The 26,815-nt window shown below is 34.7% G+C and overlaps 1 protein-coding gene across 1 annotated transcript; it reads left to right on the top strand.

Annotated features, from left to right (window-relative positions):
* The first annotated feature begins 1,473 nt into the window (after positions 1 to 1,473).
* Positions 1,474 to 22,414, top strand: LOC121316864 (1-acyl-sn-glycerol-3-phosphate acyltransferase epsilon-like). The gene is made up of 8 exons (XM_041252142.1): positions 1,474 to 2,206; positions 6,354 to 6,423; positions 7,020 to 7,135; positions 7,419 to 7,508; positions 9,523 to 9,613; positions 15,731 to 15,892; positions 20,357 to 20,480; positions 21,302 to 22,414. The coding sequence occupies exons 1-8, from the start codon at positions 1,988 to 1,990 to the stop codon at positions 21,525 to 21,527; spliced, it is 1,098 nt and encodes a 365-aa protein (XP_041108076.1). The 5' UTR covers positions 1,474 to 1,987; the 3' UTR covers positions 21,528 to 22,414.
* Positions 22,415 to 26,815: the final 4,401 nt, after the last annotated feature.

Below are 26,815 nucleotides of genomic sequence, written 5' to 3'. Positions count from 1 at the left end.
GGAGTCGTCTTTTGTATGTTGCTATAATTGAGTTAACCCTCGTAGGGAAACACAGGATAGGAATAGAAAGCACAGTAACCCGTGATTGTTGTGCTCTAGAGCACTTTTTAGTGATTCAAAGGCAATGAAGGTGAAATTTAACGACCCTGTTTGCAGACCACTCATGTTTTTCTACAATATTTCTATTAGTGGTACACTGGCATATCACCTTTGACATTGCTATTTATTGATTTTTACAGCAAATTATATTAAACAATGCAATTAAATTACGTATATCAGTGTTGCACACACAACTGTATAATTGAAAAACTAGAGGAAAAAAAAACATGTACACCATCTCTGCCCCTTATTGTTTTGTCTTTCACTGAACTATATACGGTTGCATGTTTATGATATGTAAGACAAATAATCGCAAATTGAGCGACAGTAAAGGAAAACGTAATACAAATTTCCAAACCAGTAACTGGAAGTTTGGTATATTTCTAACTAATAAATAATTAAGTAGGAATTGTTAAATTAAAGTAGATTAGGTGATTAATTTTACCGCGACCAAGCTATAACAGACAACAGCCTGGTAACCAGATTGGGTTCACATTCAAAATAAATCGGAAACACTATGATCTTCACGTTACTGTTGTTCTGCATATTGTGGAAATTAAAACGAACACCTACATGCTCGTACCTACAGTTCAATGTAGCTACAGCAGGTACTAAAATTCATATGATTAAAAACAATAATAAATAAATAAACACTTTTGTGGTACTGCGACTAAAAAATATTTAAAAAAAAACGCTCTTGTGAATCTGGCCTCTTGGAACACATGTTTATACCACACTACAGACACAGTATAAGGATGAAAGCTCAGCAACACGATTTTACAACCAAGAACCATTCTTAAACCACGGATGTGCGAACCGGTTCCTGCTTTGGAACCGACGGACCGGATGCAGATATCAAGGATCCGGTTCCAATGGGTACTGTTTTTTTTTTTTTTTTTTTTTTTTTTAAAAGAAAACTGATTATTAAAAAACAAACAACCATTTAAATGACCAAATACTTAAATACAGTTGACATGACACACGTGCACTTAATTGATGTGCTTATATATATATATATATATATATATATATATATATATATATATATATATATATATATATATATATACTCTCGCGTTTTGTTGTACTTGTTTTGGATAACTGATCGCGTATGAGTTAGTTTAGCTTGACATACGGGCATGTTTTTCTAAATAGTTTGGGAACCGGAATCTGACTCCAAATACCCGGTTTCAATGACAGATACTTAGTTCCGACCCGATTCCGAAAATCTCCTTAAATGCACACCATTACAAAACAGCATGGATCAGCCAGCAACTATCTTCCCTTACCAACCGGTACATCAGGAAGTGCAACCTCAGCGAATGAGTGGTCTCGGTGTTAATCGCTTCTGTGACGTAGCCCGTCCAACATGGAGTCTATAAGAAGGCGTGGTTGACTTTGTAAAAGGAAGTTCATAGAGTAAAGATTATATAGTATATATATATATATATATATATATGAGTACATAGTACTAGGGTCAGTGCTAGGCATTTAGTTGTTAAGAAACGTGCCTCCCGTTTAAGTAAAAAAAGGCATGAATATCCAGGTTTGCACAAAATATAGCGTTACATTTAATCAGTGTTTTTTTTTTATGATAGTGACTTATTATTTTTGCACTGAAGTCAAGGTTTTTTTTTTTTTTTTCATTAATGTATTAATGTTCAGCTATCACACGCGTTCTTATTTTCATCTTCGTGAAAAAATAGTGCAGTTGAGTAAGATTAATTAATTTGAGCCAGTGTGTCGCTTTATGTATGGCTTAGTATTCTGACATGTCAAATTTGGCTGTCAACTTTTAATAGTTTGATGTTAACAACACAGGAAAAGTTAACTTTTTAAATTAATTTTCGCATTCGAGCTGTATAGTTTTCTCAATAGATCATTTATAATGCTACTGTCCATGGTGGTGCACACATACTCCATGCGGTACTGGTTTCCTGCCGCTGTAATGTTAGGCACAGCCCCGGCGTACCTTCTTACATGGAGTGTCTTGCGGCTCCTCACCACTGTCCTTCCAGCTAGATTATACCATGGTGTGGATGATCGTGTGTACTCAGTCTACCAGAACATGGTCCTTTTCTTCTTCGAGAACTACACAGGGGTAGAGGTGAGTCTTCATTCACACCACATTGCAGAAATCGGGTATCTGTGGAGCACATACTACTGCTCCACACAGGCTAAACTATTGTAAAGTATGCCCACTTCATTTAAATAATATTAATTATCAATTATTTAAATCATTCATAATTGTTGGACTGTAGAGGTCAAGAGGCCAAATGCCATGTTACACCACAAAAGGCATTCTGACGTTGGCTGTATTCTAGAAATACATACATTAAAGATTCATAATGGTTTCAGTGTTTATACGTTTTTTTTGTTTTTTTTTTGTTTTTTTTTTTTGTTTTTTTTATAGCATTTTGCCCAGTATCTGGTCACATAATCTTGAATGCCTAATGACAAGTGGAATTGTTCAAATTCCACAGTAATTCATTTAAAAACGAAAATAATTACTGCACATAGAATTATGCGCTGACAACTTTGCCATTTTTAGTATCTAGACCCAAATGATACAGTAGGTACACATGTCATAATGGGTTATAGGTCTGTATGAGTAACACATAAGTTTTTTCCTTTATTAGAGAGTGGAACCGTGGTCTTTTTTTAGCAGTAGAATTGTGTAAATACTAAACACCCCTTTTTGTGTTATGCTAAAAATAATTATTACTGTATAGTAGTGTTCAGGAGAAATAAGTAAACGTAGTTTGAAACCTAGAAACCTTTTGTATCAGCCTTGTTCCGGTACATGCACCCCTTATTATTTGTCTTCCTGAGTTCAACATCTTGATAATGGATGAATACCCGTAATCCCATATATTTTACAAGCCAGCTTGTACAGCTGTTGCATGATGGTTTTTTATCAAATATGAACAGACATCTAAACATGGAAACATGGAAGAAATTGAGATAGACAGTTTTTTTGGCATGCTGATGTTTGCATTACAGTACAGTAGCAGGATTTGGCCTCCAGTTCGAAATTAGTATGTGTAAATTTACAGAACTCCTGATAAACAACCATGATGTAGACTGATGTAGAGGTTCTTGCATTCAGCTTTTCAGAAATGTTGTAACATACAACATTATATTTTTCCTTAAAGTGTGGATTTTTCACTGGAACAAATGCATGTTTAATCTGAAGTACTGCAGAGCAAAACATGACTGCTTGCTGTATGTCTCGGGATGCATATGCCCGCTGGGGGAGAAGTTGTGGAGGCAGGCATAGTATGTATGTTACACTTTAGGGTTTTGCATACAAACAGATGTTTGTCCAGCTCTTTTGAAACTTGCTAAGGACCATCTTTTGCACTAAATTACGTAGCATCTTATAATCCAGGGGTATACAGAGTCTTTGTCACACTTACTGTACATTATATATATATATATATATATATATATATATATATATATATATATATATATATATATATATATATATATATATAAATGGCTTGGAAAAATAACAATCTCTGATTGATTAAACAGCGTCACATGACCGTGAGTATATATAACGTATACCATGGCTTGCAGACTAATGAGCCACTTCACAGTGAATAAATCACTACGCACAACTACATTCTAAGTTCCATGACAAACTGCCATTTTATTGGTTATTTGTTACAAAACCACAGCCAAAAATGAGTGACATTCCACCTATTTCCTTCAATATATTTGTGAATGAAAACAGATAACCAGTACAATACCAACTTGCTGAGTTAAGACAGCAGTCCAGCTGAAATAATAATAAATAAATAAATAAATAAAATAAGTGCACCAGCAACTATCAAGAGTAGACACATAACAGTAGACGAGGAACAGCTAAATGAAATAGAAGAAAACTAAGATTGAGAACACCAAAAAAACAACAGCATGGGCTGTTAATGTACTTAGACTGGCTTAAAGAAAAAAAATATGGACATCCATTTTAAGGAAATAAATCCAAAAGATCTCAACAACATTATAGGGGATTTTATGCCAGTGCAAGAAGTTCAACTGGCGACCAGTATTCAGTCTCCAGTTTTGTAATGCTGAGAGCGGGACTAAATAGTTATTTTTTATTTATTTGTTTATTTTAAATTTAGTAGTCGCCAATTGATTTTACCCCATTTTGCTCTCCGCTACTACCCCAGCGCTGATTCAGGAGCGGCAAAGACGAACACACGCTGTCCTCCGAAATACGTGCTGTCAGCCAACCGCTTCTTTTCACTCTGCAGGCCTGCCATGCAGCCAACCCAGGATGGTGCTTGGCCAATTGTGCACCGCCCCCTGGGACCTCCAGGCTATAGGCCGCATCCTGCACTCCACCTGGCGCGTCTTTACCGGATGCGCCACTCGGGAGCCCCTATAAAGAGATATTTTAACAGCAGAAGTGTTAACATCTCTTCTGACATTGAGTTTAAAACCAGGAAAACTTAGAAAAGCAGGTAGACAAGGCCAGATGCCACCCCCAGAATTACCGGCCTGGATTTGAAGCGTCTGCGACAAACTGAGGCACTGTCCCCTGACATCGCGGTCAGATTGGGGCATAAACTCTGGTTCGATCTTAAACTTAATCTGGTACGACGTGGGCGCAAGGGTGTTCGACAACTACCAAAAACATCTTTTTAAATCCAAAAGGATGAAAACAGACTTCAACATGTGTGCCTCGCATATAACAAAGTCACAAACTCACCTGAAGATCCGGCTTCAGCACCCATCGCAGCTGCTGTCCTGCCGTCCTCAGTGTTATTTGAAACTCCGCCCAGCCAAGCAACATAATTAGCTTATTCTCAGTCCTCTAGTTTCACGATGCCACTTTCGATTCACAATAAACAGAGACGTGCAAATTATTTTTAACAAGTGAAGTATAAATTAAACATGGGACTATATGATACAGGGGATGTATACACAATATTCGTTTCTGGTTTTGTCTTCATTATTTTAATTCCCCCAAATGACAGGTAGCTGTGTTATAAGTGGTATAAAACACTTCGGGCCGTGTGGTTCCGATGATATATCCCACTTATGGGGTGGTTAGTGGCCCACGGCTTACACCTCGGACCTTATCATGGGAACCGCACGGCCTATCGTGGTTTGTAATACTGTATCTAGAGAACCCTTTATCAAAGTCTAATGAAACTTACTAAGGAAATTATCTATTACATATTATATTCTGCAGTTCAAGTGGAGGTTGTCTATCTCCAAGTTGTAATGCATATCAGAGTATTGGAGTACGGATAAACACTGTGTCTGTGTCCGGATGTCACACTAACATTTTAAATATAGAGTCCTATTGAGCAACAGGCACAAGAAGCAAACAGATTTTGCACATGCATGTGATTTAACAAACAGCATATTGTTGGGGTGTCAGTGGAGTCAGCTCCTGGTGATGTCGGATATTTATGGGAGTGGCATTATTTTTGGCAGCTCGACCCAGGTGTTGCATTGCACCTCAGGTCATGCTGATAATGTGCGCAAAATAATTCCTGTCACTGTGAAAAAGGATCCGCATTTAAAAAAAGAAAAATACGTATTTCAGATATTTTTTAAAAATTTATTTTCAACCTATCATTATATTCCACATCTGGCTTTCAGGCTGTCAATCTGCAAAAGCCTGAACCTGATTCATAAGATTTTGTTCAAAACGCTGAATGGTCATCAGGAAAAATATTATCAGTTATTATGGTGACCAGCAGTATTAGTACAATGTTCACAATGATAGTCTGTCAACTCTGTTTTTATAAAATACATTTTTTGTGTAAAATCAAGACCACAAATCCCATTTAGTTGTTGGAAAAGAAGGTAATATTACGAGGTGAATTTAAGAACTTTTATTTTAAATCCAAGTACCACAGCACAACACATAAATAGAAACTTGCAGGTACCGTACTGTATTGTTTTCATGCAACATTAACATATACTTCCCTGTGCTACCAGGAGTGTGTTTGTTATTAGATTAAAAAAATGTGGCTTACCTTCTTTTACTGCTTCAGTCATCCATAGATTTGTCTGGTCTGTCTATCCATTACAGTAACAAGTCACACGTTTTTCTTTTGTTGAAAAGCAAAAAAATATACAAATTTGCTTCCAGTGCAACACATTTCACTATAATAAAGGCAATGGCTGAAACCTTTCTTCTTGACCTAGTTTCATGTAAGTTTTTCCTGTGTTACTTTTCATCTTTTCAATAGTAATAAAAATTCTATATCTTTTAATTGCAGGTAGTTATTTATGGAGATATACCAAAGAACAAAGAGAATGTGGTCTACCTTTCTAATCATCAGTGTACAGGTTTGTCCTTTTCAGTTATATTTATATATGGTACGGTAGTTCAGGAATTTTAATGATATTATTTTCTGTAACTTTCTCATCCAGTTGTAATAGAATTTGATATAAACATTCCTAAGTTCTTGAATCTGTGAGTTCTAACCTGTGATTGGGCTGTGCTAATGTCCATATCTCCATATGCATTTGTACAACACATGTTTAAACTTTTGCATGTACATTGGCATCCCACATAGTATGAACGCTTAAGGCAAGTAGGAATTGTCATTTAATTTACATGACAGTGTTACTTTGCCATATGTTTCACATGTGTGTATTCCAAATGCAATTGTACAATCTCCCTATTGTCTGACATTTTGTAATTTTGTATTTTCCTGTTTACTTTATATTTTCAAATTGCTGTTTAATCAACTGAAAATGGATAATGGAACATGAAATGCATGTGTGTTTGCAAGTATTAGCTTAGAGTAATGCAAAACAGCATTAAAAAAAAAACTTTTTTTTTTTTTGTTTAAAGATAGAAAGCCTAATGCCAAACAAATAATTTGTTATACAAATCTTTACTAAAGGTTATTTGTGTGTATTTTTTTTTCTTTCTGCAGTTGACTGGATAATCGCGGACATGCTTGCAGTCAGACAGAATGCCCTTGGACACCTGCGATATGTTTTAAAAGATGGGTTGAAATGGCTTCCGTTGTATGGATGGTATTTTTCACAGGTATTCGGATCTCTCTTCTATAGGTTCACTTGAGGACATCTGAATATTGTTTTTTCTGATAGGTTCCACAATATGCATGCACTTCCAAGTGTTGCATTTGTTCTGAAAAAATCTCTTTCAGAATTGAGGGAATATGCTTTCAGAAAAATTTACTTTTAATGTTAGTTACCTTTCTTGACACTGGTTGGTAGATTTGTGGCAGACTAACATTAACTGCATTGTACTGTAAGTATTTCTATGTAGTATTGAAAAAAATGTAACTAATAAATGTTTTGTTTTGTAGCATGGAGGTGTTTATGTGAAGCGAAGTGCCAAATTTGATGAGCAAGCAATGAGAAACAAACTCATCTCTCAAACAAAGTTAGGAACCCCGGTAAGTACTGCTGTTTTTTGGTCCAGAATTTCTAAATATAACGTTTTGTGTTACAGGAAGAAATGCCCTTGCAATTTCACTTGATTAAAGTACAGTACGGGTGGTGTCCAGTAGACGATTAACTATTTCACTTCCACATTGTTTCAACCTCAGGTCACATGTCTTTTTCACAAATGTATTTTACTTCATGTTTACAAAACATGCAGTATCATGTGACATTCCCCTGTGATTATGCCTGGGGGTACAATTTGTGTTTTTTTACTAGTTTGTGTGTGTGTGTGTGTGTGTGTGTGTGTGTGTGTGTGTGTGTGTGTGTGTATATATATATATATATATATATATATATATATATATATATATATATATATATATATATATATATATATATAGTAGCGAATTCTGCCACTCACACGGTTCGTTGTCCCTTTAACTCAGGACCCAGGACACAGAAATTGATTTTTTTCAGGGCTTACGCGCACTTTTAATAAACAAAAACAGAAATAAACAAAACAAACACCTAGCTCTTTCTTGAGCAATAACTACACCACACAGGAACCTAACTACACAGACCGGATGGCTAACCTGTTTACAGGTTCACAAAAAGACATACACACACACGCCCACTAACCCTTTCGGCACCACGGCTCTTCACTCACAACAGCCCCGAGCAGTTTAGCAGCCTCTCTTAAATACCCTGCACCTGGGTTTAATTTACAATAGCTACCAGGTGCAGGGGATAATTAATAATAAAACAATTAACAAGATGTGCATACGCACATGTTTTCTGCAGGGAGGATATCAACCCCCTCCCTGCTGTATTACAGTATGTATGTGTGTGTGTGTGTATGTATGTATGTATATATATATATATTATATATATATATATATATATATATATATATAATATATATATAAATTATTAATATACATTTATATTATCATGTACATGACGGTCAACAGACTTTTGTTATGTTATTGAATACAAGTTAGAACTTGCTTGAGGTTGCATGTAAAGTGTAATACAGTGGTAAATTGTTCACAAATCTGTCAACAAAACAAATATAAAATATAAATGACATTTTAAGATTGCCAATTTTATATTCTTCACAAAATCCCTTGATCATTTTCTATTTGAAAATAAGTATTTGTTGCCAAGTGACTTTTTCCCATGACTGAGCAGCATGGCTGAATGACAGAGTTGCTAGTACTAGATTGAAGCCTTGTGTTTTCGGTCTTCTCTGCTTAGAATTTTATTACCCACTTGACAACACATGATATATCCCAGTTTCATATGATTGGTAAAACATGAAGAGGCATAGTACTGCACAGAACTGTATTGCTGAGGCTTTTTATCTGGCATTCATTGCTGTTAAATTCAAAAGGATTACTTTTTTGGCATTTTTAAAACTTAAGTGCTCTTCTAATAAGCATCACTTAAGAAACGTTTAATGCAGTTAAAGTGCGTATTTTGATACTCATTTGAACCCTTTTAAATCCTTTTGAAACCATGACTTAAAGTGGCCTTTAGTTTGGATTTTTAAGTAGTTATGTTTAACCCCACTGAAAATTGATTGTTGCTAGGGAGATAACATTTCTATAAAGCCTGTTTTACACTTTAAAATAACAGCGGCAGGTTCATATGGATTCTAATGCATTGGCTGCTACTCTTTTGTTGTTACAAATCCAAATGGATTTCTGACCAGCTATTACGAAATAATAACAAATGTTTTTCAGATGTTACTCCTTTGCAATCCTATGGAATTCCAGCCATTATTTTAGTGCTACCAAATGCCTGTAGTAATTTCAGCTGTGAAATATATATTTTAAAAAGGAGTTGGATAAACAGACACAGCTTTATTTTTTAATGCCATCTTTGTAAGTTACTCATACATGTTTTTATTTTAATTTAAAATAAGATATCAAATACATTATCATTATGGATTGTGATGCTTAAGTTTTAACCTGTGTAATTTATCTTTTTTTGTTTTTTTCTTTTTTTTTTTTGTGTGTGTAGATGTATCTTGTAATTTTTCCAGAAGGAACCCGTTACAATCCCGAACTCCAAAAAGTAATTTCTGCTAGTCAAGATTTTGCCTGTAAAGAAGGTATGGATTTCTTTTTTTTTTTTTTTTTTTTTTGTATAGTACAAATACTCTTTTCATACATTACAAGTTTCCACTTCAACACTATTACATTTTTTCAGCAAAGAGTCTTGGTTGCATTACCTTACTCACACTGGCACATGTATCTATTTCTAAATAAATCTGAATCTCTTCCTAGTTCTTCTATTGTTATCTTATACTATTATTTATTTCACTGTGTAGCTTGAAGGCCGGTAATAAATGTATTTAATAACTGTAATTGTGTATTCTAGTATCTGACGTTCAATACATTATACTGCACTGAGCCTTTCTGAAGAGGCATTGTGTTAACTGATTTCCTTGAAGTTTCTGTTCAAAATGCAGAACACATTAAACCATATTTATTGCTGCAGCATTGAGTTTCCTGATAAGAATGTGAACTGTAAATCTGGGCAGTAATGTGGCACACTGATAAGGTAATACAGGCTAACTTTACAAAATGAACACTTCTTATGACAAACCCCTGTTTAACAATCCTAAGAACTGTTTCCTGATAAGAATGTGAAGTGTAAATCTGGGCACCAATGTGGTATTTGTTGTTGCGTGCAGTGATTCACACAGAAGATTAACAATTGCTTCCTGTTACTTGTTTGCACAATGGCTAATTCATCATGCAGTAATTAAAAAAAAAAAAAAAAAAAAAAAAGAGAGACTTCCACCAAGCAAATGCAAGTTGCAAGAAAAGCTTTTTTGATTGGATAAGGATCACTTTTGTGTCTGAACATTGCATTTCATTTTGAATTTACCGACTTTCCATGATGAAAACTAATTTTTGTCTGGGACGTTCCAAGACGTCCTTTGCTTTTAACTAACTCTGAGGACACCTGATTTTTAGTCTCATGTGAATCATGCTTCATACATAATTGTACTGTATAACTGAGAATATACTAATAAGTTGAGATATGCTGAGGAAAAATTGTAACTGAAAGCTGTAGGACATCTTAATGGTCAGGGTTCAAAACCTGTGTTGTGGGGAGCAAATTTTTTTTTTGCACTTTATCATATAGTGCAATAGACTGTCCGTGGCATAGCGTAGAACTCACAGATTCGGTTGGAGATTATATTCAGTAATGACTCAGAACGCAGTTGTGCCAGTTCTGTATTGAAGTTAACCAGATACAAATGACCATTTTGTACTTTTCCCAGAAGTAGTACTATAAAAGGAAATGGGGATCCAATTTATGCAGCCGCGTAAAAAGGTACATTTTTATTTCATTAGGGTTTGCTTTACTTGGCATGCGGAGCAAAATCTCATGACCCTGATGTTTGTAGATAGTGTTGAATTAAGCCTCTGACCAAATAAAAAACGGTTTAAGCATTTTATACTTCAGTATTGTGAGTGGCCCACAGGCAGTTTGCCAGGTTACTGAAAGCTCTTGCTGACCAGTGCATTTTTTTTTTTTTTTTTTTTTTAAATAAAATATGTAGGAAGGCATAGCTTAAATAAACATTACCTTTTTAATTGCCTGCAGACGTGACAAAGTGCTAACGGTGACATGCAGTTTCACAAAGTGAATGCTCAATTTAAAAATGTCTTCAACCATGAATTGATCATTATATGAGAAAAAAAAACTGTTTAGTATTGGTTGTTGTACTTAGTTTGTGGCTAATTGCCGTGTTTATCATAGTAAAACCTTAAAGCCAAAGAGAACACTGTAATATGTCGTTCTCTGTTCATGTCACCTAATATGGTATTCTGAGAAATACTCACAGCTCATAAGTTGAGATTGAAAGCATTGAGTTTTAATGCGGGTTCCATTTGTCTTTATTTACACATGCATCACAACAAAGCATTTTTAACAAAATATTATCATTACCTACGTTAAAATTGTTGTGCACTTCTGGTGGTAACAGTGTGAAAGTACCATCTAATCACTTTTAGTGCCTGAAATGCTTTTTAAGGTACTTAAGATTTTAGCCCCTCCAACTGTGGTGGTAAAAATGACACATTTGGAATTCCTCTCTGGTCCACCCTGATGGGCCTCCAGCTCACACATCTTCCACTGGTGCACCTAATGTATTTCACACATCTTCCACTGGTGCACCTAATGTATTTCACACATCTTCCACTGGTGCACCTAATGTATTGCTTTGCAGGTCCAGTAGCTTTCACAGTCGGCTAAGTTCAGAACTTTTCTCCTTCACACCATTGCGGGTACTGCGTCGTGTAGACTACCTGTAAAATGAACAATGTACCTTTTGGTTTCTTCTTATTGGGCCTCATTTCCATTGCAAAACAATACTTTTCTGGTCATCTCATTGGCTTTTTTTTTCTTTATTAAACATTTTGGAGGAATGCATTTGCTTCCAGCTGACTCCTGAGATGGTACATTAACTGAATAGTTTAGCCTAGCCTTTTGCACTTGCTATTAGCCCCAGGTTTCTGAATTTGAAATTGTTTTAAAAGTATTACAAACCCGACAGTATCTGCTATGTCTTACAGCTGCTGTACAAATACACTGATAAGGTAATACAGACTAACTTTACAAAATGAACACTTCTTATGATGAACCCCTGTTTAACAATCCCAACAGTAAGAACCGATATTTTCAATGGAAATTAGCCCTATTAGAATGATCACTTACCAGGATCTTCCTGAATACAACAATCTCAGTACTGACTGACACTGAACTTTCTCCCGTGTGAATGTGTTATTATCTCTGTGAATGGTTGGAGTATTGAAAGACAACGCTATTGTAGTAAGAATCATGCATGACGTATGCAACCGTTTAAATGTTGATCAGTGTGAAGTAATCTTCAGAAAAGTACTATATATTGATGTTCAGTTTAAATTTGGTGTTTCCTCATTATTCTGATGCAGCAAATTGCCTAACCTTATTATAGTGAACACCCTATCTCTGGCTAAGAGAACACCCCTCTTAGCTGAAGTGTTCTCTAAGACGGAGTTGACTACCAGACACAATATGAATCAATAAATAGATAAATATGTATCACTTGTCATGACACGTGCATCAACATATGACATGAACAGAATAAGTAACAAAAAAACAAGAGGCAAGTGTGTTAATAAACTATAATAAAGTAACAGACAAACTAACATTAAGAAACTGACTGTCAAGCTTAATTAACACAGCACTCCTACACATGTTTAAAAATGCAGTAGCCGGTCTAGATTAATTATCAATACTTGTACAGGAGCAATATTCAAGACATGTGCAACATTATTTAACAGAATGGAGAAGAAACTCGCCAGAACAGAAAAAATCCAAATTGCTTGGTGATTTGTGTTTGATTCAGGTTTTTTTTCAGGAGCTAGAACAATTTTCCACTTTTTGTGGCAAGATAAACAACAGCACGTTTGCCGTTTTGTTTACATGCCATTTTGTAGCGATAAGGTGCACTCGTGGAAATCAGCGTAGAAAAAATGGGCAATAAATAAACCAATTGGTGTGCCTCAAGACACTCGCAATGAGAAGTTACTTTTGAAAAGTCTGAATAAACCTGTAGGGAAATAAATTTGATAATGTATTTATTTTTTTTTTATCAAAAAGACATTAGATGTATAAAATAAAATGTTAATACAATCGTATAAACATTGGATACAAGCAAGCAAAGACGTGCAGGTCACAGCATGCCCTAGTGTGTACGTTTGCATCATAACACAGACGTCCATGGAGTCAAATCAAAGAATTGACTGACTATTTAAAAAAAAAAAAAAAAAAAAAGACATTAAATACTATGAATATATTAGCATTTCCACCCCATTTCTTATACTCTCTTCCAATCAGTGTGGCTCCACCCTGCTATCACACACCTTCAACACACCTTCTAATAAGGGGGGAAACATTCTATAGAGCGTCACATTTAAGCATTTTACAGACTATCTTAAGCTAATCTATTTGAAACTCTTTCAAACTAGTCCTGTGTTTGTGGTGTTCGGTTTTCACACTGTGTCTCCAGTCCTCCACACATCTTGATTAGACACCTGCTAACTTTGGCTCTCTGCCCAGGTGCCAAGATAAGAGAGACTGCAAATGTTTGCCCAGCTAGTTACATGTGCTTTAAGCTGTATCAAAATATGAAAATAAAACTTTAACATATAAGTAATGAAACTTTTATAATCAAATACATAATTAGTACTTTATGCAGAATGTTGTCAGAGTTGTTAGGTTACAAAACAGTACTGTGTCAGTTGTGAACGAATAGTTAGTGGTGCCAAAAAGGTGTTCTTTTAAGCGAAGTTCCTGTTCCTTTAGGTGGAGCATTTACAATGGGGAAAATCAGTTTCACCACAAGGGTGTTTTCTTAGGCAAACTGTTCTCTTGGGAGGTGTTCCTACACACAGAGACTACTGTATAGCAAACATTTCTCCAGGTCCCAGGGGGGTTTGTTATAGTGAAGTTGGCCTGTATATCCATAGTTGCACTAGAAAGTTAATTCTGTTTGATCTAAAACAACTTGTACTATATGTAAACTAGGTATATATCAGATTGTTTTCAGGCCTCCACTTTACTTTTGAATAGTTGTTGCCATGTGATATTCATGTGTGTGCATTTTGAAGAATATGGTGTTTCCAAAGCTTATGAGACACTTACAAGTTACAACTGTTTGTTGTGCACGATTCCTGAATAAATGGGAGCGCTTATCAAACATTTTTTAAATTTGCTGTAATATCATTTTATAACTGCTAGTAATTGTATAGTGTGACAGGGTTGGCTAAGTGGCGAACAAAACAGGAACAAAACACAGGCAAGGTACTGCAGTGCAAAAGGACGCTATGGTGCCGTTTATTCAAACAAAAATAAATAAAATATTTAAACAAAACACACTGCTTACAGAATGAAAATAAAAGTTTAAACAAAAACAAATCTCAAACACAACATAAACCAGACCCAGGTCGCCTTCACTGATCCTATACTGTTTTGTTTTTACTTTTGTTTCTTTTTCTCCGCTCTCACTCTCGTTCCTCTTCCGAACACCCATCCAGAGCAGGGAGAACTGCAGGCTTTTATATTAGTGACAGAGGGATTAACTAGCTATCAATTATCAAATAATTCCCATCCACGCTGCAAAACAATACACAAACAAAACAAAGCTCGCTCTCGTTCCTCTTCCGAACACCCATCCAGAGCAGGGAGAACTGCAGGCTTTTATATTAGTGACCGAGGGATTAACTAGCTATCAATTATCAAATAATTCCCATCCACGCTGCAAAACAATACACAAACAAAACAAAGATACAGGTAAAGGCACAGACATTCTTAAGTAAATACAAATAAATAATAACATGGCTTTCGCCATCATTTAAATACATAGTAAATCATAATACAAAACAAATGTACTTTATAGGAGCAGGGCTTTACCCTGCTCCCTCTCCTCTACAGGGCTCCAAGCCCTGTTACATATAGTTTAAACAAATGTTTGTCTTTTGTTTATTTAATGTTCATAATAATGTAAACATGTATAAAGCTATAATAACACTTGCTGTTTAGAATTTATTTACAAGATAAACCATTTTTAAGGATAATTGCATTACTGGTGTGTCCAATAGACATTCCAGTGCACCCGTTTTGTTTCAGAACAATCTTGGTCTTCTCATCTTGCAAGCATTTCTGCTGGAAATACTTCTGTAGGCTACTTTGGTGTTTAAGTCTGTGGCATACTGTGTGAATCTGCTGATTGGTGACACCTTCCTGATTATTCATTTACACTTTGTGCTGCTTTTTTTTTTTTTTTAAGCTGTGTGTCATTTTTTTTTGGACAAAAATGTGTTTTCTGTACTGTATTTCATATCTGTAATGTAGCACTTTGTGTTAATAATTTTAAATATCCTGTAGTTCCACAGGCTAAAATGAATGTGATCAACTGGATTCCTAAGGTTTTATCTACAAGACATTATTTAGGCAACCTCTGTGTATTGTAGGGTTTTTGAAAATTTGTCTTAACTCATTTTACCAGATTGTAGAGACTAGTCGAAATCCTTCCAAGATTTACTATGCTTTTGTTCCATAAAAACATGCAATATTCTGCCATCTTTTTGTGTGTGTGTGTGTGTCAGTTAATTAACCAGATAGGTATATAAAAAAGCATACATATAACCTACTTTTATATGCTTTCTAGGACTTGCAGTGCTGAAGAATGTACTAACACCAAGAATGAAAGCGGCCCATACAGCTGTAGACTCTATGAAGGGTCACTTGGATGCTGTTTATGATATCACTGTAGCATATGAAGGAACTCTAGACAGCAAAGGTCAAAGAAAGACCGCTCCATCTATGCCAGGTAGGTATGCTTTAGTTTGTCTACAACACTGAATAATAAAGACTGTCCAAAAATACGCCTCTTGTAGGTTAAGCTGTATTATTAACTATATATTAAAATTGGCTGGCTTTTTTATGTTCCAAAGCTTTAACACATGAGTGTTAAGTCTGTTTCTATGAAGTTGTTCTAGACTTCTCTATTGGAGACAGAGGACGATGCGTTGGTTGATTTTAAGTTTAAATGCATTTTAAATTCTAACATTAGATTTTGATGTTGTTACTGTAGCTTTTGAAACAACATTTTCCTCATGTAATTAAATAGTAATTGTGTTGAAGGTTTTTTTTTTTTTTTGGTGGGGAGGCAGATTAATCCTAATCATCTTAAAAAGTGAAGTGGAATAGTGTATTTACATGACCAGCTGAATACATGCAAAACATACTGTTCAAAGCTGACCATAACTTTATTGTTTGTCAGTTGTTGATCGTTTCTCATTGAATTCTTTCCATTATTCAACCATGTTTCCTGTAAACAACAAGTGTTGTGACGTGGCATTTTCCCAATTATCAATTCTTCCTGAAAGTACATAAAAACTGGTACAAGTAACAGATAAACATCCTGTTACTGACAGATAAAAAAACACACATTGCTGGCATGCTTAGGACTTCACAACAACAACAAAGGGTTTCTTGACTTGTTTAATTTTATTCTGCTTGACACATACCTTACCATTTTTGCAGTGTCTCTATGCACCTGTTTTACTGAAATGCTGACAAATCTCTAAATGTCTTTTTTTCTTTCTTTTTATTAAGATCATGCTCAAACAGTCCTTGCATATTGTCAGTAACATTTGTGAAGTATATTGCTAAATTAGTGTCGGTTTAAAATAAATTAAATAATAATTTGTTTGCCATTATTTATTTCACTGGATGTTAAATTATAATTCATCATGAAAGTCCAATACTGATATGTGACTAACAAGTGGTTCCCAATGACCTGAGGGCATTACATTATGCTATTACTGTACAATTGGCTGATTAAATGTGATTCACGTTTCGGTATAATTGTTTCTTGCAATTATCCCATTAAAACGTTCTTTTCTCATATTGAAAACAAAGTTGTGGTATGGTTTAACTGGCTAGTCTCCAAAATCTCTGTGACACATGTGAACTGATAACTACAGTATATAAATGTCATGGGAAATGTGACTAGAAGTATTTGGAGTGGATGCATTTCCATCTAACAAAATGTACCCATGTATAAACTAATGCCAGTCTTTTCTTGGGAACATCTTGCAATTAAACGTCAAGGCCAGTGGAAGTGTATTTATTCAGTAAATGTACTGATATTTACAGAACTATTTCAGTATTTTTTTCTCCCCCCAATTACTGACATCAGGGACGACATGGTAAATGTTTTGCCAACATTGTAGAGCAGGGGTTGGCAACCTATGGCTTGTGAGCCATACCAGGCTTTTCAAGTAAGCAAATATGGCTCTCAAGTTGACGACTATGTGCCAGTCTTGATCACAGTTTTGTCAGTAGTCACTTTTATGGTTGTATAGATCTGGCAGTTTTGAAACCTGGTGCATCGCTTCTGGTGTGTGTGGTGATGTTGCTGCGAAAGCATCTTGTTGCCCAGTGAAAATTTGCATCACGTCTGGTGTGGGGGCCTTGCACTTTTGCAAAGGGTGGTTCAACAGTGAGGCAGCGTTCACCTGTGCTTTTTAAAATTAAGCTATTTTGTGCACTTTTTCGGGCCATTGAATACATGGGCTGACTGAAATGTACTTTTTGCAGTGATATTAACATTAAGTATTTTCTTTGCAAATCTGACTTATATCATCTGTAGCCTGCGTAATTATACATGAATTGTTTTCTGAAGAATGTACCATAACTTCTGCTGTGTTTATTAAATGTCTGTTTTATATTTTGAGTAGTTATTTATAATAAAACGTAAATATGATGAATGTCAGTAATTCCTTCAAATTGTGTATGACGTGATTCTTTTTTTGATTCATAGCCAAGCTAGTACAACTCAAACCAATAGTGGCACAGTCACCCCTCTTTTTGACATTTTTGGACTCATCCTTATTTCCAAGAACCCAAGACTAACTTTAATTTCATGCATTTCTGCTGCTTTTTTTAAAAGGTGCTGTTGCCTGTGTACTGTGTGTTGGTGACAGTCTGTTAAGGTCTCTACTTAAATCCACAATGGCCCGTTTCAAAGAAAGGGAAAATAGATTCAGAGTGCAGCGTTTAACGAAAAGTGGAGCGAAGAATAGTTCTGTGTTCAGAATAAGACAAAATACTATGTTTGAATTGCAAAGAGAGCATTGCCATTTTTAAAGATGTTAGGAGGCACTATGAGACACAACACAAAGACAAATACTGTGACTATCCAAATGTCACCCAGTTTGCCTGCAGTATGATTACTGTTTTTGCAGGCACTTGTTTATGTGAGCAAACATTTGCTGTCTAAAGCTGTCAAGTTGCAGTCAAGAATGACAGACGATCAACTTAGGATAGGAGTTTCTAGAAAATCTCCAACCAGACATCGGAAACTTGGCCAGTGAGGTGCAAGCACAGGGGTCACACTAATATTGACCAGCCCTACCGGCCCCCAAACTGAGTCCATTTTTTAATATGGGCCTCCATTCAAAAAGGTTGAGGACCCCTGCTCTAGAAATTTTGCTTTTTTCAGAACATTTACAGTGCATGGGCAGTGGTCTTCAAATGTAATTTGAATTATCTGCTGGTCTTTTAATGCATTTGTGTAATGAACAGGCATTAACGTGAATTCATATCCCTAGAGTTTGCCTGATTGCAGTCCCTTGAAATTAAACACAATTTAATTTTCTATTAATTTGCCATTTCTGTCGTGCACTGTAAACAGTAACATAAATCATTCAAGAAAAGGAAGATTTCAGGATTAAAATGTTGCTGTTTATTTACCGTTTCTTTTATTAATTATGAAAACACCAGTTTTAAGCCTCAGTAGGCTTGTGAGGTAATTTTAAAGTTAATGTTTGTATTTATTCTCACCTAAATCATTGTTGAGCAGGTGAGTTTGTTTGTGTATTTATTTATGTATTTATTGAAAACCTGGTCTTATTGTTCATGTGTTTCTGGCAATTCCAAGGCAGGCTACAATTAGCTGTCCCCGGCATCCATTCTCTAGCTAATGCATGCAGTATATTCACAATTGACCATTGAGATGTCAGGAAACGAACAAAGTGCAAGGAGCTTGATAACATGCAAGCTGAAGCTGTGCAGCAAAATTGCCATGCTTATTCATTACGCATTCAATTTAAATGGGATATGCAAGTCATATTTTTGCAATGTGTAAAGCACCCAGTACGTAGCTTATCTGAGGCTGTGTGTGTGTAAACTGCTGATGGTATCCTTTGTTTTGTAATTAATTTAGAGGGAGCCTACAGTAGGTATTCTTAATCCTGGGATATTTTTGTACTCTAAATAATGTGTTACATATATATTTTGCAAATGAACAAATATCCAAACGAATATCTAAATCAAATATCCGTATATGAAAATGCCATGTTCGTCTCGGCACCGTGTAAAATGCATTGTAAGTGGTTGTATTAAGAATATCAGTTTCTCTTTATTTTTTATTATGATTTGAAAATGTAAAAGGTCGGAAGTTTGTTGGCATTGTGGATTAACACTCTCATAAATGTAATTGATGGTTACCAAATACTTTGCTTTTCTAGCCTAATTACTTAACCTCAAGGGAGGTTCAAATGACATGAAGTTTATGGGAGTGCCCTAGATTTGTGATAAAAGCCAGCTGTTCCTGCTCGATTATAACATACAGAACAAATTGCCCTTATCCACTAGTGTGCTTTAAAGGTTGTACTAACCTCATTATCAAAGAGATTGGATTAGTCCTGTTAAATCAATTGGATAATTTAAAACAGTTTCCTTGGGGCCCTTAAGACTATCAGAAACAGATAATCAGCCTATTGTCAACAGAAGGGCGTAATAAATATTTTATTTTCAAGAGTCAAGAGTTCACCTTCTGTATTACGAACTGCTAAATAGGTTGTAATAGTACTGACTCTCCTAATGGATCGGTAGTGTGTTAATTTCGGTGCACAATAAATCTACATGCAAAACCCCATGTTTTGTCTGCTTTTGTATACAGGCTTAATATAACTTAGAGGCAATGGTTAACCCTTGCTCCAGGAGGAGAGGTAGTGGTGCTGCTAAAATAAATGTTTCCTTGTTAAATATCTATACTGTAAGTGTCAGTGGTTAAAACATATTCACACTATAACAAAACACCACTGAGAGTTTCACCCCCTTTAAAAACCTGGCCTATAACAGGGCTGGATGGTTATAGGCTGCTTAAACTGGGTCGGAAACATTGTCTTTGGAGCACAAATTGCTTTGCAGGAATTTATAAAACGATACTATCTGCTTTTTTGTATGCAAGTACCGTGACCTTTTCTTCTTTGTTTTTTAACAGAGTTCCTATGCAAGGAATGCCCCAGAGTTCATATTTACTTTGAACGCATCGAAATGAAAGACGTTCCCAGAGAGCCTGTGTTCTTTAGGAGGTGGCTGCATGAGCGATTCGCCATCAAGGACAAGTGGGTTGTTATTGTTAATTCCTGATGTCCTTGCTGTGCATTTGCTTGCTCTGTAACTTTTGCAAGTTTTGCATTGGATCTATTTATATTTTATTAGCTGTAAGTTTTATTCACACCAACTGACCTTGCACTTTATCAGTTAGTACCATTAGATTATATATGTAGAGTGCTGTGCCAGCCAACTGTTTTTGTAATTGAATATTTTAGCGATTTAATAAATCAATTTTTCAGATAAAGTGTAGACACACATGCCACAAGCACTCCCAACAGACCGATAGAGAATATATATATATATATATATTATATATATTATATTATATATATATATATCTATTATATATATATATAAGTATTACACAAACATTGTATAATGTATTCACAAATTCTGTCAGTAAACATTTAGGATAACTACACTGAATTGTTCATCTTCACATTTCTGATTTCTTATAAACAATACTGGGGACAGCTCAGTTACCTCGACATTAATAGCAAGAAACAGACAACGAATACCAACTGAAGAGATTAGAGAGCAGCGGTATCTTGTTACTGGAGTTTACTCTTCAGGAATTCTAAAGGGAGGAAGAACATTTTTACAATGTCACATTATCGAAGAAAAACAATTACTTTGCATTTGGAAAAGGAGAAGATTCAAAGGAGCATTTGGTATCAATGCTTTTTAGTAGAGTTTGTACATACAGTACTAAAATGCTGTCATTTGTGTTATATATATATATATATAATATAAAATGTATTTATTTTTCATATGCTGCTAATGTAATGATATGCAAAACTATCTAAAGGTGTTGCTTTTTACTGGGTAGGTTACTGACTGACTTCTATGAATCTGAAGAGCCTGAAAAAAAAAACAAATTCCCAGGAGAAGGTCACGTATCACCACTGAGCATTAAGAAGACATTACCATCTTTAATTTTCTTGTGTGGCCTAACATTGCCAATGCTGCTTACAGAGCCTGGAAGAAAACTATATATAAACACCTGGGTTTATGGAACTTTGGTGGGTTGGTTGTGGGTTCATATAAGATTGTAAGAAAATCAAACTTGTAATACCATTTATAATCAGTTTTGAACACCCAATACCCTCTCTCCCCCAGAACGATGATGACTCAGAAACCAGAGGCTTAAACAAAACCTTTTTTTTTTTTTTTTTTTTTAAACTGGTGGCTTATAAAACCCATTTTACAAATTGGTGGCTTATGTACCTTTAACCTTAATTGATGTATGAAAACCGCTAATAACTGTTTTTTCTTTCATATGTTACTACATAATTACAGTATCTATGTGTCAAACCGTATATCTTTGGATATCAAATGAGCTGACCAATTAAATGTTGTTCTTAGTTACTGATCTAAGATTCAGTCTCCTTGAAAACAGATTAATTGCACCATGGATTTGTATCAATTTATTAACCATTACAACAAATGTTAAGTATTCCATTGTAGTATTAAAGTTCATGTCTTATAAAGCAGAGATATAGCCTACTGTATTTTAAACCATCAGAGAAAATGAACGGTATTGGTCAAAGCTGAAATACATTTACACTAAGTAGAATAAGATAGTGTTGGCATCCCATCACCTATTTAAAAACATTGGTAAGAATTCAACTAAGTAAAAAAAAAAAAAAAAAAATTAAATGTTTACAATATTAAAATATTTAACAATATTAAACTTGCACTGATTACTGTGCATGTAAAACTAGTTTTTTTAGGGTCCCTTGAACAAAGCTATCTGGGAAACGTCCTCACGTGTTGCTACAACTGTTTAAATAATATCCTGACAACTTTTTACACTTATAACTTTAAAGTCTGTTTCAAACCTCTTTTCTAAATGTCCTCTCTAGAGCACTGATAGTGTAAGGATTATTGCCCACATTGTCAAACAGGTAACACAGCAATAAGGATCCATGATGTGGTACGTAAAAACAAAACCAAAAAAAAAAAAAAAAAAACAGCATTTATTTTTATTTTTAATTGATCTTCCTGCAGTGATTTAGAGGACAGATCTCAAACCCCAGTGCACGAGATATCAATGAAAGGAAAAATTACAGGTATGTTATTTAAACAGTTGTAGCAACAGGTGGGGATGTATAATGGTATATTTTTCGGAACCCAGCTACTTAAAGACTTTCAAGCATAACTGATGGCAGTTGGTATTGCCAATTTATCTTCTTTTTTTTATCACCAGTTATCAAAATCCAGATGTGCACACATGATCATATTAATCTTGAATTCAGTGTTTATCGGTAGAATCATATGGCTTTAGTTTAGATGTGATTAATGGCAGCTCTGTAACATTTCTACTCTTTATTTTAAATTGCAAAGTGTAACCATGGCTTTCTGTGTGCTTTATCTGTAAGCTTCATTATATGTGCAAGACCAATTGGTAGCAATAGAAATAAATATAAGTGAACTATTAATATATTTAATACAGAAATGCCCCCTTTTTTTTGCTTTCACCACTTAAAATAAAACCTATTTTAAATTTTGATTTGCTTTCTAAATTGAATACTTCTTTTGACCGTATTCAATAAATTTCATACCAAATAAATGGCTTGTTTACCTAAAGTTGTCCTGCCTAAACAAAAAAATATATAATGGAAATATGAAAATGGTATGTATTTTATATACTTTGGTGCACAACTGCTATGGAAGAGAGAAAGTTTATTAACAGTAGGTGTTAACAAGCACATTACTCCTATGCAAGCTACTGGTTATTTTGTCTTTTTTAGCAGCAAAGTGGGGTATAGTTGTATTTTATAATGCCATTGTATACAGCTGCTGATGTATTCCTGTACCAAGAACAAAGTTTGTTCACAAGGACTGCATCAATTTACCAAGTAAAATCTAAACCATTGTTTTATCATGAAATTATTTAGAGAAAAAATATTCATTGTATTCTTGCTAGACTTCATGAATGTAATGCTCTCATTAATGTCACCATATTTATTTGTTGCCAATATGCATGTGTCAGTGATTTGAATACTTTATGTAATCATTAATGCAAGTTAAAACATGGTTACTTCTGATGCTGGCAGTGCAAGGACTTTACTTCCATATTCTTTTGTGAACTGAAAAAAAAAAAAAAAAAAACAAAAATATATATATATATAATATATATATATATATATATATATATATATATATATATATATATATATATATATATATATATATATATATTGATTGAGCAGTACCAAAATAGTTGATAATGGAGGTCTTCAACAAAATAAAATGTTATTATAATTTTAAAATTTGGTCATAATGCAGCATAAACAATACTGTGATTTACAGAAGAGATCAGCAGATCTGATAAGTGTTTTTATAAAGTGCCATTTGTTCAAGATACTGTAGTATGTGCCTTCATCCTTATTTTGCATACCAAGGACAATCATAGGCTAGTTATATACTAAATGCCACAATTATTAGACTTGCTAAGATGAATGTGCTGAAACTCCCTCTAGTGGATTACAATTAAGTTCTTATCACAGTACAATACACTAGTTAGAAATATGTGTTTACAGTAATTGTACGTTATAGGTCACCCTTGTTATACTTGGGTGCCGTGCAATATGTTTCAAGCCATCCAGTCATTTTTAAGAGGCTTAAATAAGGGTGTCATGTTTTTTTTTTTTTTCAACATGACCATTGCTTTTGTTATATACCTCAGCCAACAATTATATGCAGAGTAAAGAAATTGCACATCAGCTACAAATTTAGCTATGATATATCTTTTAATCTTTGATTTTGCTTTATTTTATTTTTGCTGTCTCAATTTATGTGCATCATGCTATGTTTATTTTGCAAGGAAACTACTGTTTATGAATACACATTTAGTGTGCATGACTTTGCATTTCAGTAAAACATTTATGTGAAATAAATTATACATACTATTTGATCGAATGCCATGTTAACATCTGCAGTGTAGCAAAGTGTGTTGTGTTTTTTTCTCTTTTTAAATAACATTTTGATTGCTGTATTTAATGTTTCTCTACCATTCAACACCCCGTGTCGTTATATTTGTGTGTGTGTGTGTGTGTGTGTGTGTGTGTGTATTGTCAGATTCCACTTACTGCTTGTATCTATTTATGCTCCAAGCACACTCTTAAAATCAGAGGAGACGTTTAAGGAGGACATGGATGTTTCAGACTCCTGTAAGTGGATTGTTTGTGCATTGCTTTGCAGATATTAGTATATCCAGACAACTTTTAAGTAATCAAGAGAAATCACACAGACCCATTCAAGTTTGAACTTTTAACGAATCAGATCCATTGTTATTACTCCTTGGGTTTATTAAATGCTTAAAAATAGATTGAGCTGTGGTTACAGACCACATCAGATCCCATCTAATAGGCAATCTGTGCAATCCAGTGCCAGTGCCTTTACACATTTAAATGAAATAAATCAATATAATTATGGTTATTGCATGTTTTGCTCTTAGGCCGGACATGCAAAATACTAAAATTGCCACCGCTAAATCCTTAAGTATCCAATACAACACACTCTAAAGCTAAAATATAATTCATATCCCGATAGCAATGCATCAATATAAGTGAGATATAAATTCAAGATTATGCTTACCTCCCAGCATATGGAAGTGTTTTGTAAATAAGTATAGACAAGCGTTGTCCTCAAAGGCAGAGGCTTCTGAATGCAACCAAATAGCAACCAGCATTTCAGGAATCTTCAGAGAATGAACCAAGATGAATGATACTTGACTGGAGTCTTGTTTCAGCTTTTATAGAACTTTTCCTCCACTTTGTGCATCAGAAGACTTAAATAAATCTGAACGTTTGGTCTTTCTCGGCAGCTCTTTAAGTGAATAATATATTTTAAAAGTTACGGCAACTCCTTTAAGATAAATTGTATGTGATCTCATGTTCTCTGTGAGGTAATCCTCAGACTGATAACATATTTTCTGGTACCGCAAAGTTCTTTATTACTTCTTAAGATACAAGTATATAGAGAGAGATGTTTTTAATACATAACACCAGCTCTGTTTATTATTCCAGCCTTGGCCTAAAATATATTTCCTTCTTAATGTAAAAATGTACTTTTTAGTGTGTTCTTAATAAACTTGTTTCTGTTCGTTTATAAGTGTGTGTTCAACAGACTTGGCTTATTTATCTAAAAACCCTAGATTCCCCAGTTCTTGAAAACTTATAGATAAGAACTTGAGGAGGCCCACTTTCTAACCGAAGTTTACTTTTAATTAATAAGAAACTCAACTGTAAGCACTTTCCCAAATTCATTGCATAAAGTCATATTTTGCTAGATGCAAGAGACTGCTCATAAGAAGACCTCTACTGATAAGGTGTTTACATTCTAATTCTCACTACCAAGCTCTCATTTGTTTTATAGATAACCCTGGAATATTCAAAAGGAATAGAAACTCCAGTATTCCCCTAGGCTAATACAGTGTGTATTATAACATTATCCTGAACAATTTTAACAGTTTGTTTACAAAATCTAGTTCACATCAAGCAGATTAGCTCTGTTCCATTCAAATTCCCTTTTTTGTCCAGCTCTGAGTAGCTCTCAGATAAGAGGGCCTATGTCTTAAGTCTGGCCAATTTCCAATAACTAATAAACAAAGGCACATACAACAAAGGCTCACAAACACGCTTTTCTCTAATATTAGATAATTGCCTGCTTCCCTTTTCTGTTGGCTTTATATCCTTTAAAACACAGTACAAAGTTATTACAATATTTTAACATTGTTGCAGTTTCACAAACTATTCCAAAGTTCAGCCTGCTTCCAGGAGGAGTGACAGTCTTGGGTCAGGCTCTGCTCTCAGTGGGTCTGTCAAAGCCATTACAGGATCCTTTATCCATTTCCACACATCACAGGTGTGGGTGACAGTCTATAAAAGCCCAATACCTGCAAAAAACTTAAACCTTGTTAGCTGGGCTCCCATCTTTTCTTTCTCATGTCCAAAAAAAAATATTACTGGTAAATCGTACAATATAAGCTCTTTTTAAAAACACATATTTGTATTACTGTTGGTTTTTTTGACTGTGTCGATTAACACAGTCAAATTCTACGATCCTACTCAGGCTTACAACGTATGCAGTCAAAATGTTTCCTGCAGGTTATATTATGTGTGCGAATATTTGTTCTACAAGATGAACATTATTAATATTAATATCAGCGTTCTGTTCTGACTGATGCAAATCTTTGCGTCTCTGTATTACTCTTGCTGAGCTCACCTGTAACGCTTAAGGACTAGTCACTTTCACCACTTACTGTTATTATTAGCCGATTATAAATGTACCAAATGTAAAGGTGTTTTTATTTTTAATTCACTTGAAAAGAGAAAGC

Source organism: Polyodon spathula, chromosome 6 (assembly GCF_017654505.1).
Source record: "Polyodon spathula isolate WHYD16114869_AA chromosome 6, ASM1765450v1, whole genome shotgun sequence".
NCBI classification, from domain to species: domain Eukaryota; kingdom Metazoa; phylum Chordata; class Actinopteri; order Acipenseriformes; family Polyodontidae; genus Polyodon; species Polyodon spathula.
The sequence above is the reverse complement of the archived record's forward strand: the minus strand, read 5'-3'. Positions and strand labels throughout refer to the sequence as shown.

Excerpts from the sequence above, each read along its gene's own strand:
- LOC121316864 (XM_041252142.1), top strand. The coding sequence starts at position 1,988 with ATGCTACTGTCCATGGTGGTGCACACATACTCCATGCGGTACTGGTTT. Across the intron at positions 7,509-9,522 it reads AAACAAAGTTAGGAACCCCG|ATGTATCTTGTAATTTTTCC; the intron begins GTAAGTACTGCT and ends TTGTGTGTGTAG. Across the intron at positions 15,893-20,356 it reads GACCGCTCCATCTATGCCAG|AGTTCCTATGCAAGGAATGC; the intron begins GTAGGTATGCTT and ends GTTTTTTAACAG.